Source organism: Pterocles gutturalis, unplaced genomic scaffold (genome assembly GCF_000699245.1).
Source record: "Pterocles gutturalis isolate BGI_N339 unplaced genomic scaffold, ASM69924v1 scaffold25623, whole genome shotgun sequence".
Lineage (NCBI taxonomy): Eukaryota > Metazoa > Chordata > Aves > Pterocliformes > Pteroclidae > Pterocles > Pterocles gutturalis.
The window spans coordinates 32,503-48,125 of record NW_010118793.1 but is presented as its reverse complement, the minus strand read 5'-3'; the positions used below and the strand labels follow the sequence as shown (position 1 = coordinate 48,125).

Here is a 15,623-nt window from a genome sequence, read left to right as displayed (position 1 = left end):
GTAGGAACTTCTCTACTGGTGATCATTTTAAGTCTCAAAAGGCCATTAACGTTACTTGGCAGTCAAACTTTACACATCTGTTATTTAAACTCTTGACCTGAAACTTGTGATTTTATTTAGTGATCCGTGCTGTCAATATTTTTGCCTGTTGGAAATATTGGAATTTGGAAACGTTGGGTAGAATCTATGTGAAGTTTGAGCTTAGCTTTAGGTCTCACTTTCGATCTCTGAAAATAATTTTTTTGAAACACCTGAAACAGGAGTTAAAATCTTGGGAGGGAGAGTCTTCTGTCATTTGAAAATAAAATATGCTTGTATTGGTTTGTCCTCCTAAGATTAGTAAATGCTGGTATAGAATGTTAATGAACTCAGTGGTTCAAAGCTGAAAAATAGCAAGCCACATCTAAATGCAGTGTTAAAACCACTACAGTTTTGCATTTGAATATTGTTTTGACAGATCTAGTAACACTATAATTTTTTTTGTTCCTCTATTTTCAGGAAACGCAGAACCTATATGATCAAAGCTTGTGTCTCAGTCTTGCAGATGGCACTAATAAGAATGGTTCCTTTGTTACTATGGACAGAATTACAGCTTCAGTTACTTCAGTGCTACAGTATGCTTCATGCTCTGCAGTTTACATATGCAGATGTTTCACGTAAAAAAGATGAAATATTTTTTAGAAAGGTACTTGGGGTAAATGCTTATGTAGAAGGGTGCTCTAGAATGTCCACCCATGTCAGACCTGTGTGTCAATTGCATGTTTGTATAATAGAGTCTTTTGCAAGACTGATCTAATACATGGTCAGAAATTTTCTGCCTGCAAGTTTGGGAATGTCATCTCCTTTCTAGAAATGGAAGAGTGTAAAAGATGGAGCGACTTGAGATGGAAGTGTCAGTGTTTCAGTATTTTTAAAAGGTTAACATTTGAAATTACAATTTCAAATATTTATTGACCAAAATATTAGCTTGAGACTTTTGTGGTAAAATAATGATAGGATGGTTTCCTAAATTGTAGCCTTAAGTAGCAGTCTTTATTTGCCTTTTTAGATGCTTATGCAACTTATTTTTTATTTAATTTTTTTATTAAGTTGGTGTACATACTATGTCACAATATGACAAAGTAGCAACATCTAGCTTTGAGGTCTTCTCACAAGTACAGAATGGATGTGCATGCAGCCTGAGGAGTTGCTCTTATCTCTTCTGAAGAAAGGGCAGTAGGATACTTTTGTATGTACCTGTGAGTACCATGAGTATGTTAGTTTGAAACCTCTGACCCATGTAGTTAATATGCTCATCTGTTTTGTGAGGTGTAATCAATAATTTGGTCAATTCCAAAGTCATTTTTATCCGGGTGAAATTTAGGCAACTTTATGTATAGTACAATATTTACTCTTTTAATTGTACTTTAAGGTATAAAGTTCCATTGATAAAAGGAGCTTTTCTGTAAAATGTACATTTGAACTAACGGTTATTATAAAGTATATTCATAAGTGGTAGAGAGAATACTTTAACTGAAAAGTAGGGAATGCTGCGTTTGAAAGATTGACACATCTGTGTGATTTTGTGATTTGTCTTGTAAGAGCAGCTGAAGGCTCTTAGTTACTTTTAAAATTCCTGAACATAATTTAAACAGTATAATTTATAAATTTTGTTTGATGTATTATATGAAATATTGAAAATAAACTTTTGCCATTCAGGATTTGCTTAGAGTGAAAGAACTCTTGAAAGTCTTCTAGCAGTCACTTACTGAGAAGTCAAGAGCTGAGAACCCAACATAAGAGCGTTCCTATAAACGAAGCAACCTGTAGATACGTCTATCCAGTTCAGGTGTTGCTTGGAGCCCATCCTCCCCTTCCACACTCCACGGCATGCACCAAGTAAAATAGCATGCTGGGAAATTACCCATTCCCCTTGTATAGTGGGCCTGCCTCTGGAGGGAAGGGATTCAGGCTAAAGCAAGGGCTCTTTGGAGACACTGATTAGGAGGAAAATTGTAAGACTGAAGTCATCACACAGGGCAATATGCTGATGAGTAATAATATAATCATAATATTATAAATGAGCAGTTTCAAAATGATCTGAAATTACAAACTGGTGTGTAAAGAAAACAATTGCTAGACATAATTACTAATCTTGGATTATTAAAACTTTGAAACTAGAGGTTCAGTTCTCTTCATGCAAAGATAGAAATCTCACCTTCTGTGTCATCCTGCTGAGAAGTAAATGCAGTGGTCTAATCTGGGCTATTTTTGTAAGTCATGTAGTGGAGCAAACAGGGCATGTCAGTGTAGGTTATGTCAGTGTACTGGGTCTGGCTGAGATGGAGCTAGTTTCCCCACAGCAGCCCTCATAGTGCTGTGTGTTGCACTGGGAGCTAGAAAGGTGTTGGTAACACCAGTGTTTTGGCTACTGCTGAGCAGTGCTCACAGGGCATCAAGGCTGTCTCCCCAACACCACCCCCCACGCACCCAGTGGGCTAGGGGCCCCAGGGGTGGGCAGGGTCTTGAGAGGGGATAGAGCCAGGACAGCTGACCGGAACTGACCAAAGGGATGTTCCGTACCATATGGTGTCAGCTCAGCAATACCAGCTAAGGGAAGGGAGGAGGAGGGGGACATTTGTTGCTGTTATATTTCTCTCCAGGAGCAACTGCTATGTGTATTGAAGCCCTGCTTCCCAGGAAGTGGCTGGACATAGCTTGCGGATGGGAAGTAGAGAATAAAGTCTTTGTTTTTCCTTTACTTCCGTGTGTGGCCTTGGCTTTTGCTTTATTAAACTGTTTTTGTCTTTACCCACAAGTTTTTAATTTTATTTTCTTCCCACTTGTTCTGCTCAGGAGGGGAGTGATAGAGTGGCTTGGTGGGCATCTGGTGTCCAGCCAAGGGTAAGCCACCCCAGTAAGTATTTTATGTTTTGATAAACTTGGCTGAGGACACAGTTGGAAGAAATTTGGAAAAGAGCAATGATGTTATTAGCATCTTCGTTCTCACTTCCTACTTTTCCTGTCTGGAAAAGTACAAAGTGCAGTGCTTCAGGTTTAGAAATTAGTTATTTTGTTTGTCCATAGTCAATAAACAGTTTTGTACAGGCAATGTTTATTGTTGCATTTTTGATGGCACAACAGAGAAACTAAGGCAGGCTTTCTTTAAGAAGTGTTGGGAAGAAGAAAAATCAGTAACTTCATGTCTTTGTTACCTTCACCTGAATACTTTGAAATGGGTTCATATTGATAAAAACTTTCCTACAGGAAATAGTTCGGGCATGAAGGAACAGTTTCATATGAAAATGGATAGCTTCATAATTTATAAAAGCAATAATAAACTGAATTACAGGGTTATACAATAATCTTCCAGTTGAGCCTTTTAAGATAAAATGTTTACGTCTGGAGGGCGTTTAATATGATGAAGAAATCGGTCACTATGAATTTATATCTTGAATTGTTGTTTACATTTTCTTATCCACTTGCTTCTTTTTTTTACTTTATGAAATGTAGTCTGTTGTGTATTACAACTTTACTTTTTATGTAACACTGCTCCTATGATAATTTAAATGTTCAAATAGTGTGTGCTGAACTTCGTGTTCATAGAGAGTAACTTCTTGCTACAATGTTTGGGGGCTATTCCTTTTAAAGTTATTCTGTGAATGCTGGAACTCGGTAATCTTTTGCTTACACTATAAAACTGACTATGCAAAAAAAAAGGTCAATTTACTGTTTTAAAGGGTTATGACTTGTTGATTTTGTTTTTTACGTACTATAGGACATGTTTTGGAATTGCAGACAAAGTATCTTTGCTGAAATGAAGAAGAAATTTTCACAGGTAGACAGATGAAATCAACTTTATAAAATAATAAGCAAGATACATAGTAAGAGCATGATGCTGTAGGTTTGGTTTATTTCATAACATGAGCATGAGCTATTGAATTTTTTGTGCATGTTCTTGACTACAAAGTTTATGTATGTGTTAAATGCAGTATTTAGCAGTAGAAGTTTCAAACTGAATATGTGCTTGTATGTTTTTACACTGGTGTGTGGGTTTTTGACCCTCTAGCTTTTAATAAAAAAAATGGAATTGTGTATCTGTCGTAATATGTTAGATTATATAATTATTAAAATTAAGTTTTGTTTACTCTGTGGACTCAGTTTGATAGCAGCCTGTCAAAATAGTTTAGAGGCCTATCATGGGTCACTATTGCCTTCTATGCTATTTTTATAGTAAAGTAGCCGCAAACAAGATGTTTGTGTTGTTGTCTGGGAGTTCACATGGTATATGTGAATGCTTGCCGTGGATAGAGTTGGACTGAGGTTATTTTTGCTCTCTCTATTTGCTATGAACAACTGAAGCAGAGGCAGTGTGAATGATGGCTTCATATCCTTTGCTATACTAACCCTGAGTTAAACCAGTTCAGGCTGTCGGAATTACATCTGTGAACAAGGAAGGGAGGATTTGTCTGACGTGGAACATCCAGCAACCCAACCAGCAAATCTTCTGTAATCTTCTGTAATTTGTTTGCTTAATGTTATTTCCATCCATCAGATACTGTGTGTCTAATTATTTTCAGTAGCAACTCCAATATAAGTCACAACTAATTCACTGTCAAAGGTAGTGGAGAAAGTGTGAGTAAGAGGAGTTGAATTTATAGGTATCCTCTTCAGAGGAGTGGAATTAAGGTGTTGGTTATGTAAAGGCAGTAGGACAACAAGGAATTGAGTCTCCAGGGGAGAACTTCTTTTCCTGACATGCTCATATACAGTAGCAGGTCAAGGTGTAGGATCAGTTCAGAATTACTGTGGGAATCATAAAATCTGAGTTAACTTACATTTTCCTCAGTGAAGCTGTATGAATAGTAGCAAGTGCCTCTCAACCTCTCTGCACCGTTCTATAGAGAAGGGTGGGCTTCCACCCAGAGCAAGCCTCTACCATTGCTGGGGAATTGGTTGTAAGTGTAGGTCAGTCTTAGGAGTTTGTTGGGTTTTAGCTGCTGCTTATCTTCTGCAGAAGAATCAAGAAAGCAGACCACCGAACGAGCTTCATCTTCTCTTTTGTTACCACACAATTAAAGAGACAAGTTGTGTGCTTGTTGTTTAGTCAAAAAAAAAAAAAAAAATTGAAGAATGAAGCTGTGCTAGGAAATTTAGAGGAAAGAGCCCAGGATAAGTAATCACTGGTGAAATTTAATTTTAATCTTCTCAAGTACAGCCTTACGTGTCTCTGTGGGTGCTGTGGATGAAAGCGAGGATATAATATGTCAAAATTACTTTGACTTCTAAATTTTTATTTTCTTCTTAATGTAAAGTTAATGTTTTAGAAATAGCTTTGTCTTCTTGGAAAGTAGCTCATAAACCTCAAAACCTCTGGTTTAGAGATTAAATGTGTAAAAATGAAGTGTTGCAGATTTGCTGGAAGTGGTGCCTTGAATCTTTTTGAGCATGCAGGTAATGAAGATTTCAACACAGAATGTTACATCTGAGAAACTTAGAGAAACAGGACTTTAAAGTCTTAAGAAAAGTCACAGTCTAAAGTAAAGTAACATAACACAGGTTGTGGGTAGTTGTGGTTTTATTTGCTCTTCTCCAACATTTTTTCTGATGATGACAGGAATAAATGCTGCAGTTGGCTAACATTTTATTTTATATATATTTTATATGTATATTTTATATGCATGAAGACTGCCATCTAATCTTGAAATTTGGTAAAATGAATGGGTGCAGCATCAGCTAAAGTGTTTCTGTTCCTTTTTAAAGGGTTTGGTGGTGTAAGAGCTCTCACAAGGGACTGTACCATTTTGGTGGTCATCTGTGTTGTGAGGCTGGTTGTGTAGAAGTACAAGGAATGCTGAAGTTGGTTAGGTTGTCTTTGTAGTTCTTTATTCTCTAGAAGATCCTTATGATGTGGCTGACAGTTTTAGTGTGAACACAGTTCTTGCATTTATTACTGTTTTTATGCACTGAAAATCGTTATAACACTGCATGTATGTTTTTGCCTTTTTAGATGATGTGCCTTTAGTCATGGGCTGAGATTTGAGTGCTCTGACATACATTACTAATGCTTTCTGTGTGTTGCAAGTTGAAAAGACTAAGTCTTTTGGGGACTTACTATTTCTTTTACTGACCTGATACTTTCGTGTGTGACCTGTATTTAAATATTAGTTATTCCTTATTGTTCCACAACTTTGGATAATTGAGAGAATTTGTTGATTGTGCTTAGATCTTTGATTTTCTGTGTTTTCGGTGGTGGAAAGTGTTGAGAAAATGTCATTTTCTTGGCTTACCTGGGTCTGTAACGTTTTATCATTGCCACCTTCATTCAAGATTGTTACTTTTCTGATTTCAGATATATTTAAGTTGCTGTTTAAAATATCTTTATTTTGTCTTGTAACCATTTGGCAATGTTAATTTTCTTGCTCTGTTCAGGCAGAATAATTTCTCTGGTGACTTATGCAGCAGTGGATTTAGTAGAAGAAAATTGGTGGCTTGACTACAAAACTTTTTGTTTAATGGTCAGCTTCCAAGATTATTTGGAAGCCTGCAAATCTTCTGGGTTGCATCCCTAAAAATCACAAAAGGTATACTTCTACCTCAGGAGGATTTATGATCATGCCAAAGCAAAATGTGAGCTTGAAATGAAGATTTGGAAGTCTGATTTGAAGCAGTCTTCTGTCTGCTTACTGGCTGAAATTCTGTGCCGTTTCTCTCTCCACACAGTGATCCACCCATCCAAATTCCTTCTTGTTTTATAAAAATGGAGCTTGTTTTTACATAGGTTTTCCAAAACTGGAAGATTCTTAATTTTCATATGCCAGCTGCCAAAAGTTAAGTCCAGTTTTAGGATCCTTAGATTGTAAAAATGTACTGTATCGTATTGGTGAAGTTTTGATTTTTCAGTTACACTCCAAAATGTTCTTGGCTTTACTCATGAATTGTTGCCTGCTGTCTTTTCAGGTGGAAAGTGCTGCTGAGGAGCTCAGAGTTTTGTGTATAATACAAGATACCACAAATTCCAAGACAGTGAATGAGCGTGTTACCTTGAACCTGCCAGCTTCCACACCGCTTAAAAGGCTGTTTGAAGATGTGGCTTCAAAAGTGGGCTACATGAATGGAACTTTTGATTTAGTGTGGGGAAATGGAGAGGATGTAACTGATACGGTATGGCAAAAGTACTTTTTGTTTCCTCTTGATGGCAAACATTTAAATCATGACATTAGCGTCACCTGTATTGTGTGGTGCTCATGTAATTCCTAGTAAAAATTTGTTTTCATTTAGTTCCTGTAAAAATGTATAGTAGGTGCACCAGGGCAGACTGACACTACTACTTTTATTTGGATGAATTTTATTTTGTATTATATTTACATTTTAGTCTCAAAAGGTGCTCTTAATTGATAGATATTTAATAATTTACCAAAAGAAATTAATATGATAATTCAGATGTAATTGTAGTTTTCACTATCAGTATGTATTTTTAATAATAATACCCATGTTGTGTACTGACTTTCCATGTTTCTTACACCTATTTGAATTTATAATACAAAAAAAATTAATACAACTTCTGTGCTTTCTTGTAAATCCAGTGTTGGTTTTAGTTAATATGATTTCTATAGATGCACCTAGAAGACTTTGTAAGATTCCTTAAGAAACAGGTGTTAGTGTGTTTCAGATCATGCTTATGCTTGCAGAACTTAATTTTTAAATTTTTGTAAGTTTATGCAAGCTATATAGGCCACTAGTTGGTTTGTTGTTCTGCAAGAAACATGTAGACCAACGTCATGAGTTCTGAATAGATTACCCAACTTCTAATTATTAAGCTGTACTGTAATACTTAATTTACACTGTTCCTTAAACTGTTCCCAAATTCTTTCTGTATTAATGATGAGAATGTTTTGTTTATACTGGATAATTATTATTGTCATTTCATCTTAGTGTGTCAGAAGCTACTTCAAGCAATATACTTGGACTGAGTCTGTGAATTGTGTATAGATCTGTTTAAAAAATAAGTGTTGGTTTTTTTTAGCAGACTCCAATAGATCAAAACAGTGACAAAACAATTCTTGATGCTGGTTTTGAGCCAGGGAAGAAAAACTTTCTGCATTTGACAGACAAAGATGGTGAGCAGCCTCACATAATGCCAGTAAGTAAAATCTTCGCTCAGCTACATAAGATGTGTTGGGTACAGAGAGATGTATGTTCTGTGTACTGCTCTTGTGAGATCAGAGCAGAAAATGAATTAAAATTTGGCTGTTTGTTTCATACAACAAGCTTCTTCAGGAACCTTCTCAACAGACTTGTAGACTACTATTTTACACTTCTAGGTTTCTCCTGAGTAGGACCAATTCTATTAGCAACAATTTGGTGTCAGTTTTATTCATGCTTGTCAAATGTTTATATAATGCTTTGCTGTGAGTAATTTTCTAAGGTTATGTAATTAATTAATCTTTGATACGTTTAGAGATAAGTCTTAACAATATAGGCTTAATAATATACATAATGCTTTTTCTCTGGTTGTTTGAAAGCAATGTTAGGCCACTCTGACAGAGTCCTGTATCAATAGCCGTTTCCTCCTTCCAAATTTACCTTTCCAAAAAAAAAAAAAAAAGCTAAATTGCAAACTTGCTTGTTGTATGCACTATAGTACTGTTTGATTGTAGAATATTCTAAAGGGCATTTGCTTCCACTAATGCCAAGAACAATTTCTCAAGTGGTTGAGAAGCTCGAGAGCAAAATTAAAGTTACACAAGCAACTCTGTATTTGCAAATTTGTAAAATGTGTGTGATATGCTAACAAAATTGATTTCTTAGCCATGAGAGAAAGAAGTAAAGCCTGTAGGTGCTTCAGTAAAAATTTGTTGTCTAATTTTTGGATAAAATCAGTGTATTTATGTTTTCAGGAGCCAGGTACAACGGATGACAGTTCTCAAGACAGATTTATAGGCCCTCTTCCAAGAGAATGTTCTGTTGGCTGTACTAATGACTATGTTAGTCAAAGCTACTCTTATTCTTCAGTCCTGAGTAAATCTGAGACAGGTATAGTGTTCTCTCTTGTAAAGGCAATGCTAATTTATAATTATTCTAGTGTACTTTCAAATAGCAGCACTTCAAGATTTTTTAAATAAGTTGCAGTTTATTTCAAAAAAAACCATATCACTATTACATTTTCCATAATATTTTCTACAATATTCTCGTATCACTTTGGGAACAGAAGAGCTGTATCCCATCTGTTTCTTACTTGTGATAGTGCAGTTCAGACTCTATTGGCCCTCCTTTTGAGTATTAATCTGCTGCTGTCTCTCTGGTTGAGTAGTCAGGATTGTATTACCAAAAAGTATTCACCTCAAACTGTGTGTTCACTCACAGATTAATGAGTACTTGATACTGTTACAGAGGGGCTATTGCCAAATCTCTGCACTCCAGGTGTTAACTAAAGTCTTCCTCTTGTAGCCCCTGGTTGCGCTTTCTCTGCCTGCATCGTGATCCCCCAAGAGGTTCATTCTCTGCTGCCTGGCTCACCACCAGCAAGCAGAGACTCCCTCTGGAAGGGAAGCACGGCTCTGCCTTGCTGCGAAGTGCCAGGGCAGATCCCAGGAGGCTGGCTGAGTGTCTTTGCTGTGCAGGGAGGCAGGAGGAGGCAGCAGCCAGTTATGGCTCAGTGATGAGACAAACTCCCGATACCAAATTTGTTGAGCAGACACGAAGAGGACATTCATATTACACCAGTTCATGTGTATTCAAGAGTTTTTTTGAGAGATAAGAAAGTTCACCTCTCGTGTAACTTCTTTCATTTAATGTAACTGGAAAGATGATCTGTATAGAGTAGAATAATAAAATACTTGTGTTCTAACTCGGTCACTTCACAGAAGATACCTGTGTTTTGCATGGTGTAGCTGCCTTTTCATTACCAGTATGGAACTGAGATTTTTCTTTTTTAATACTTACTAAGAGCTTCAGAATATAAATAGGCATCCTTAATTTCTTTGTTATACTGTGCTTCATTATAGTCTGCTCACTTATCAAATGTTGTTAATGTATATTTTGGAGGAAATCTTAAAATGACACTAAGATGAATATAAGTAAATAATTCCCTTTTTAGCTAATAAAAATGACACTGATTTTTAGTAGCTGCTTTAATTTGCTGTTGTGGGAGAAGGTGTTAGAAGATACATGTGCGTGGGCACTTTAGAGAATTGTTCTGAGACGATAGTACAAACCAGTGCAGATATGAATTATATTTACATTGTAACTAGGGTGTTTTTAGTTGTCATCAGGCAATAAATAACTAGTACACAATTGTTTCTTAACAAATTCTAGATTCTTCTGTAAAATATTTAAATCTACTATTAAAGTATTTACAATTACCTGCATCCCCACTGGTGCAGTACTCAATACTAAATATTGGTTATTATTGTGAAACATAATTCATTATCTCTGAAATAGCTTTGTGTCATTCAGGGAAATTATTTCTGTTGTGTAAGCTATTACTCTCTGTTGCTCTCAGAAATGAGCAATTGTAATATTGTCTCAATTTTTATAGTGTAAATAATAAATGATAACAGATGGATGCAGTTCTTAACGCATTATCACTGAATTATTTTCTTGTCAAATATTTTGACCTGTAAAATGATTTCCCAACTTTTTGCATTTTTTCCACATTATTCTTCTTGTATTTTTAGGTTATGTGGGGCTAGTAAATCAAGCAATGACCTGCTACTTGAACAGCCTTCTACAAACACTTTTCATGACTCCTGAATTTAGAAATGCATTATATAAGTGAGTATATGTAATCAAAACCTGTTCTTAAATTTGTTCTGGTATATACTGGTAGGATACGCTTTTGAATTCCTCCTGTCACAATTTTCTTGTTTGGATACTGAAAAGTATACTTGAAGTCAAGCTGCATAGACTGTTATAAATTATATCTGCTTAAAAGCTTCAGATTTTTAGTAAAATATCAAGATATGTTATAGGTTGTGGCATGAACGAGCTTTTTAAAGAATTTGCCCCATCTTGAAAACATCAAACTTGAAATTAACTTAGACATGAACTGCACTTAATATCAGTATTTATGCAGTGAATGACTTAAAATTTATTTAATTCGTTTGTGTTATGTGGTACATTTAAAGTATGGTTTTGTCATTTACTGCAGAACTAGAAAGCCATTTCGTTTGACTTTTCACAAGGAACAGAGCTTCAGTTAACCTCTGTAGTCTGGCAGACCTCTTGAAATGTAATAAATGCTGATGTAAATGCCTTTTTGAGTAATGTTTTCAAAGCGTTTTTAATTTTCAAATATCTTGTGTTCTGAATAGATGGGAATTTGAAGAATCTGAAGAGGATCCTGTGACGAGTATCCCCTACCAGCTTCAAAGACTGTTTGTTTTACTGCAAACCAGCAAAAAAAGAGCAATTGAAACAACAGATGTTACACGGAGTTTTGGATGGGATAGTAGTGAGGGTAATAAGGCAGCTATTAAGTTTGTGTGATTTGCTTCAGCAGCTGCCTGTTAGGGGCCTGAACTGCTGTTTGATGGGGAAAAATGCCGGAGTAATTAAAAATAACTATTAGAATCCACTTTGTTTCAATGGACACTTCATGGTGTGTGTTTGATTTTTAAATAAATTATGTCTGAGTTTTAGGCTGTTAAAGTAAAAAGCATTTTACTTTTGTAATTAAGCTATCATTACAGTTGTTAATTGTTTCTAAAGAAGTAGCCCATCATGAGAAACTTTCATCTGTTTTGAATCACAAATATCAAATGCTTACATTCCATTTCAGTAAAAAATAATATGGATAATTCCATAAAATCAAGCGCTGCCCAATAGAGAATAATGTAGTAAATAATAAGTACTGACTTAAACAAGTGGGTAGCTTTTTAGGAAGTATTCTCAGGCTACAGTTAGTATTGGGGCTAATAATATCTCTTGTTTTAATTAAGATTCATTTCAATTTCTGACAGCATGGCAGCAACACGATGTACAGGAGCTTTGTAGAGTCATGTTTGATGCTTTGGAGCAGAAATGGAAGCAAACAGAGCAGGTAATTGTATAAAAGCTTTCTTCCATTCATTCAGCGGTGTGGTATTTTTGTGAGGTTTTGTTGTTGTTTCTTAAGGATGACTGAAAATTTTAGCTGAATTTTAAATACAAGGTTATGGAAAGTCTGCAATAGTTGCCAGTTTTCTTGTTTGATGCAATAGTTGAGCTACTATGATGTACAACTTTTGAGAGTGTGTTGCTTATACTTTCCTCCCCCAGCTAAAAGTAGAATATTCTGAACTCTGGATACTTAAGTCTTTATTTGTAGCACAGGAGGTGATTTGTGTAACTCCCGTGATAGTTTTCTTGCTGTCAGTATTTATTAGGCTATGTTGTGGGCTCTTGCAGCTCAAGCCCACTCTCCTAACACAGGAGAAAGGTAGGAATGTACTCATAACACATCCTACATTCTGATAAGTGGCCAACTTGTTGTGGGCTAGTTTTCAGATTTGTGAATTGGCAAATACTTCCTTTATCTTTCTGTGCCTGCCTCTGGACGACACAGGGAAGGACTGCAGTATCAGTCTGTTAACAATGGCTACAAGATTAGGCTTGTTTTTAAAATGTGAACTTCAATTTTGGTAGTTTTGTAGTCCCTCTTAAGATGTGACTGTAAAGTATGCTGTGAAGCTTATTATAGCGTGGTTTGAGAAGCTAATTTGATAATGTGTTTTGTGCAGTGGTGGGGCAGAGGAAAAGAATAAATCCAGAGATGGATGTCCTGGTGGGGAATGGTATTCTAAATGTGTAGCTATGCAATTAAGATTTAATTTTAAAAAGGCATTTTCTTGTAAAACTAAAGAAAGGAAATACATTCTGTTTCATTTGTTTAAAGCTCTGTTGAATATGTGTTTGTTTCAGGCTGATCTTATAAATCAACTGTATCAAGGCAAGCTGAAGGACTATGTAAGATGTCTAGAATGTGGCTATGAAGGCTGGAGAATCGACACTTACCTGGATATTCCTTTGGTCATCCGGCCATACGGCTCCAACCAGGCGTTTGCTAGCGTGGTGTGTACTATTATGCTGACTAATAGTGCATCCATACACACATAGAATACATAATGCGACAGTGGTATAATTTGTTACATGGTAAGTATCATCCTAGATACTCCATCTTGGGGTGTTCGTCTTTGTGCAGTGAACCAGCTAGCAAGTTCTAGAAGAATTTTATTTTTGGCTTTTTGGTTTATTTTTTGTTTTGTTTTGTTTTTTTCTTTTGCCCTTCAATGAGTCCTACTGGTGCATGTATAAGGGGAGGGGAAATGCAACTTTATTGCCTTAGGGCTGCAGTAATCAATGATTTTCTTCCTGATAAAATCTTCAGCATTTACTCGAGATATTTTTATGAGATCACTAAGTTCTCTTTGGGTTGTTCTCTTTATTGGCACATCTGCTAAATTTTCATAGCATTGTTGAAAATCTTAGTGGAAGAACAGAAAGTCGACTTGGAATTTTTAGTTTAATTGCCACGTTGTTGCTGTGCTTTTCAAAGTTCACTTCTCAAATACAATATGCTTTTAACAAGCGGTTTAATGATAATAAAAAATCCTATTGCAGATCAGTGTTCTTGGTCACTTTTGCTCCAGCATTACTGATGTTGGCAGGCACATATATTGCTTTGTAAATCTGTGGAAGTTTTTTGGTTTTATTTTTTCCACCACCCTGAAAAGAAGTGACTACAAACTGTGAAATTCCACTGTTGTGGCTTAAAATGCCTGTACTATAGGTTAAGTTGTGAGAAAGGATAAGAATAAATCAAATAAGTCTTTTTGTAGAGGGTTTTTTTAAACAAACACTTGTGTAATTGGCTTTCCAGGATTATTTGTTATGTGTAAAGTATTTTTCCTTTAGTATTTAGTATGCTGGCAATATTTTTTTAAGCACTAGTAGTCCGTCACTCTTAACAGTAATTCTGTTAAGAAAAGAATTGTTAGAAAAAGGTTAAACTGTGGTGTAGGTTCAAAGTACCTCATACTTTAAAACTTTGAGTCTTGAGAAGTAGTAAAGATGAGGGATATTGATCTCACAAAAAGGATTCAAGTTAGTAAAGTCCTTTGAATTATTTTTAAGATTGCATTAAAATTTTTTAGAACTATAGAACTAATTGAAGCTGCGTTTTGAGCTGCCATTTTATTGATACAGATTGATAACTTATGTAGATGGCTTCCCTTTCCACCTTTTAAAACTCATTTATAGAAATATTCCCTAAACTAAATTTTTTGTTGTGATTTTTATTCAAAAATTGGGTTTTTTTGATCTATTAAACTAATAAGAACTGTTAAGTTCATGTAATTGTATTCCGCATTTAACTGAATTGTGTGTGTCTCAATTTGAATTTTTTTCTTTACTCGAAAAGTCTATAGCGGAATGCTAAAAACAAAAAGACCTGTATATTTGTAAAAACACAGAAAGCTTAAACAATTAAGAACTTAAATACCAGATTACTTTTAGTAGTATTTTTATACTTCTCCTGTAAATCAGCATTTACTGAGTTTACTACATTGAGGAAAACAGTTTTAAGATTTTTGTTACACAGACTTATGTGGTTGCAATTTGTATTGATGCTTCGATTTTTGAGCTTTTTAAATTCATATTCTGATGATATTCAGTTGATTCTCCCTGCATTTATATTATCTATAGCAGATGTAATTTTTAGTTTTGTAGTCTTCAACAGTGGGGAGATATGGAGGATACTTGCTTTTGGAGAAGGGAAAAATCGCCTGTTTCTAAATGGAATTCTCTGAAGGTAGTATCCTCCATTGATCCATATGTGATGGTGATTTAGTAGGTGTAGGTAAAAGGGTGTGAGTGAGAGATCAAAAACTTCACACATGCGCTAATAGGGCTTATGGAAGGGAATGTAAAACTTTTTAGACCTTGCTAGTCAGCTACTGAGGGAACTTGCAGCAGGCGACACAACCCAAGATAGGGGATCTAAGGAGGATACTACCTTCAAAGAACTCTAGTTAGAGGTAAGTGATTTTCCATTACTTTCTAATAAGAGAGAATGGATATATGAGCATAAATAAGGTTAATCTGTAGAATGCCACTTAAAGTGTATTATCCCACTGTTCGACATTGTGTACTACCAAAAAAATGTAGATACCTGAAATGTTGCATTTATCTATAAAATGTGTTACTTCTTAAATACATGGGAGCATTGAAGAACTGAAAAAGATAATGTTATGCTTTCTTTATTTCCTCATATGAAGTAGTTCTAAAAATATTCAGTATGTTTTTAAGATTTGCATTTTGAAATTTTTTTCTGATTACCCACTTCACCCCCCAGGTTCATGTAGTAAGACTACATAGCTACAAATTCATTAGGGTGTCTCTGGGACACTTAGGTCTGGTCAGTATGTGTCTCGGATAGTTTCTGAAAAATTACTTACACTATCTGCATTGTTCAAGAGCATGGCTTAAAAAAACCTAAATCAGTCTTTATTTCTACTGACCTCAAGAAAAGACATAAAAATATATAGCTTATTTCAGTGAGATAAACAGGAGCAGCAATTCACATACTGATTTTTGTAGGTACTAGTATCTTTTGAATAGATGCTTGAATTTACCAGCATTAGACATAAGCTAAAAATATTTTT

General features: G+C 35.4%; 1 protein-coding gene across 1 annotated transcript in view; it reads left to right on the top strand.

The window, feature by feature from the left end:
• Positions 1-3,760: 3,760 nt before the first annotated feature.
• The window catches only part of USP47 (ubiquitin specific peptidase 47), a 35,739-nt gene continuing 23,876 nt past the window's right edge, over positions 3,761-15,623 (top strand). The window contains exons 1-8 of the mRNA XM_010076364.1: positions 3,761-3,817; positions 6,940-7,143; positions 8,009-8,122; positions 8,880-9,015; positions 10,659-10,755; positions 11,295-11,440; positions 11,943-12,022; positions 12,883-13,032. Of these exons, the coding sequence (XP_010074666.1) occupies positions 3,761-3,817; positions 6,940-7,143; positions 8,009-8,122; positions 8,880-9,015; positions 10,659-10,755; positions 11,295-11,440; positions 11,943-12,022; positions 12,883-13,032 (984 nt within the window). The remainder of the gene's footprint in view (positions 3,818-6,939; positions 7,144-8,008; positions 8,123-8,879; positions 9,016-10,658; positions 10,756-11,294; positions 11,441-11,942; positions 12,023-12,882; positions 13,033-15,623) is intronic.